At 40.3% G+C, this 2,852-nt stretch overlaps 1 protein-coding gene across 1 annotated transcript; it reads right to left on the reverse strand.

Annotated features, from left to right (window-relative positions):
- Nucleotides 1-273: 273 nt before the first annotated feature.
- LOC131628301 (uncharacterized) lies at nt 274-2,307 on the reverse strand. The gene has a single exon (XM_058899153.1). The coding sequence runs from the start codon at nt 2,305-2,307 to the stop codon at nt 274-276; it is 2,034 nt and encodes a 677-aa protein (XP_058755136.1).
- Between the last annotated feature and the right edge of the window lie 545 nt (nt 2,308-2,852).

The following is a 2,852-nucleotide window of genomic DNA, read 5'->3' on the forward strand; positions in this document are numbered from 1 at the left end:
GTCCCAGGAATCCTTTTCCACAAAAAGTAAATTCTGGGCAGAATACTCCTTTCCTCCATATTGTAACAATACCCCCTGATCTCCCAATTGCTTCCTTAGCTGACCATTCGCAGTCCTTAGATCCCCATAACCTCCATATCACCTGCTCTGTCATCTTTCCTATCTTTGTTTCTTGTATGAACATAACCTGTGGATTGATTTTCCGGACTATCTGGGAAATACGTTTTTGTTTCATCGTATTTCCACTCCCACGGATGTTGAATGTTGCAATAATCATTTAAGCACCATATCTCTCTCCTTCTTTCCTGCTGCACCTCTTCTGTTGTTTTCCTCCATTTCTCGAATGATTGTTTCAAAAACCTCATCATCTTCATCACCTTCAATCCCCAGATCCTTTATTGTGTTCCACACCTTCTTTGGCACACTTTCAATTGTCTTCCATAATCTCTTATTCCCAAATTGAACCCCAGAGTCTGTTATTGAATCCCCTGAAACCCCTGAGTTGTTTTGATCAACATTAATCCTCACCGGCCCAACCTTTTGCATTTGATTTTTTGAGGTAGTTTGTTTCAAATTAGGTTGAACTTGGGATTGTAGCAACGTAGTGAAATAGGAAGGAGCATATGGTATTTTCAGTGATTCGTAAATGTCAACCAAAGCCTTTTTCCTGTTGGGCCTTAAAGGTTTTGACAGCCCAATAAGGCCCTCCTGAGTGCTAGAGATAGCATCAGAATTTTCTTGGCCCATGACTTCTGTATTGTCCAACCCCTCTTTCCTTTCCTCGCTGGCCCCACACCCCTTTTTTACAACCATCGTTGACTCTTTTGCCTTGTTACTTTCACTCCCATCACCATTAATATTTCCTTTTTCCGATGACTTTTGGAGTACCTTTTCTGCCTCCAATATCTGGGTACTCCCATAATCTTCCTTTCTCTCAAAAGTATCTGCAACCAAACTCATATCCGCCGCTTCCGCTGTGCCTTTTTCCTTGCTACCACTACCTGCTACTGATTGATTTGACATAGAAACTTCCTTTTCCCCATGATTTTCGCCCTCCGCACACTCAATCTCTTCGTCTTCACTCCACGCGCTACCCTCTTCGTCTTCTTCCTCAGAATCTAGGTCATCAGATGAGTCCTCTTGGGTGGTATCATCAGAGATTGTAATACGTTTTGGGCCATGCATGTCTTCTACCAACTTAATTCTATAAACATGTTCATTAATCTCTATGTTAATGGTTTCGTTCAACACAAGGGAGTATTTGGTTCGAATCAGAAATCGTGCAACATCCAGCCTTTTATGGTTTCTTGTTTCGTTATCTGCACAAACATAGGCGCCCACCGTGCTTGAGATGAAAGCATAGACCTTTGGGTTCCAAGCATGACACGGTAATCCGTAGCATCTCATCCATGTAACACGTTCATTATCGACATCTTGTGGTGACCATGGATGAATGTCTGAGAACCACTGTTCTATCCAAACCCTATCTTTCTCAATCATTGTTTTAATCTCTCCCTCCTCCTGTTCCTCCAATAGACAGAGATTAGCTCCCAAAGGCGTGGCTTTAATATTGAAATAACCTTCTGTATGAAGAGCCTTTTGGATGTTATACGTCATACCCGCCTTTTCCACCACCCCAACAAATGCTTTTTCAAATCTTTTCATTTCATCTTCTTGCATGTTAAATTGGAGATGTGCAAATCTCGGCAGTTTTACCTTGTCACACCAACCTATTGTGTCTTTTTCCTTATCCTTAACCTTACCCTGTAACATATGCTTCCTTCCTTGACCCTCCACCACTCTACCTCTCACCACATTTGCATAAGAGTTTTCAGTTCTTGGTAGATAGTTCTCCTTCAGTCCTTTACGCTGTTCTACACCTTTGTTTATTCCTGTTGCTGTCCTCTTAGTGTCCACCCCACTCCTGTGGTCCTTTGCAGCGAGTCTTTTGTCTCTGTTAAACCTAGGAATGTTTGCATACAGTTTTCTTCCTCTGATGAAGATGTTATCCAGCTTGATTGCCAAATCTCTTTCATTTTCTACCTTCCTAAATCTGACAAATCCATACCTCATTCCTTGTTTGTTTCTTTTTGCCGGTATTGCCACCTCCATGACAAGCCCATAATCTTTAAAGTTCTCGAAAAGATCCCTTGCGCTCAAGTCCTCATTAAATTTTGTGATGAAGAAGTTAGACACCTCTTCATTACCTATAGCCTCTTTTCCTCTCCTCGCATTCCAGTAAGATCCACCATTATTTGTTCTCCTCACGTTTTTGTTATGGACAACAGTCCATCCACCCTTGTCCATATTAACTTCCACCTGTTAGTCTTATGCTTCTATTAAACCGCAATGAAGTATGCAGAAGAATGAACCGTAAAAACCACACCAAAACCAAGGCCCCTAACCCTAAGGTTAGGAGTTTAAGCCGAAAATCTTAGTGCAGTAGTACTAGTTCATGCTTCCCATGAAACAAAGACAGTCCTGTAGCTTCCAAATGTGTTAAAAAAAATGCAAACTTTTATCTGGAAAAGTCCTGTAAAGTCTATATGAATGATCTATCGGGTAATGATTTCAACAACGTATTTAAGTCTATATGAATGATCTATCGGGTAATGATTGAAAGCCTTTTAACTTCAGCCGCAAGTTCTTTTACATGCCGTAGGTTAATGTTGTTATTCCCTGAATGTTGTTGTATGGTGTTTCTACAAATGTAGTCATAAGATGTTAATATAAGTATTGATTAATTATTTTTGACAGATTTGCAATTGATTGAGGTGGAGTTACAAAAGTTGACACCCATTGAAATTGAGACTCTATTGCAAACAAATCAAAGAAGTTTGATTGAGTTTAAA

Source organism: Vicia villosa, unplaced genomic scaffold (genome assembly GCF_029867415.1).
Source record: "Vicia villosa cultivar HV-30 ecotype Madison, WI unplaced genomic scaffold, Vvil1.0 ctg.000441F_1_1, whole genome shotgun sequence".
In the NCBI taxonomy this organism is placed as follows: domain Eukaryota; kingdom Viridiplantae; phylum Streptophyta; class Magnoliopsida; order Fabales; family Fabaceae; genus Vicia; species Vicia villosa.

Bases quoted from the DNA above. Each gene is read 5' to 3' on its own strand.
- LOC131628301 (XM_058899153.1), bottom strand. From the start codon at position 2,307: ATGGACAAGGGTGGATGGACTGTTGTCCATAACAAAAACGTGAGGAGA.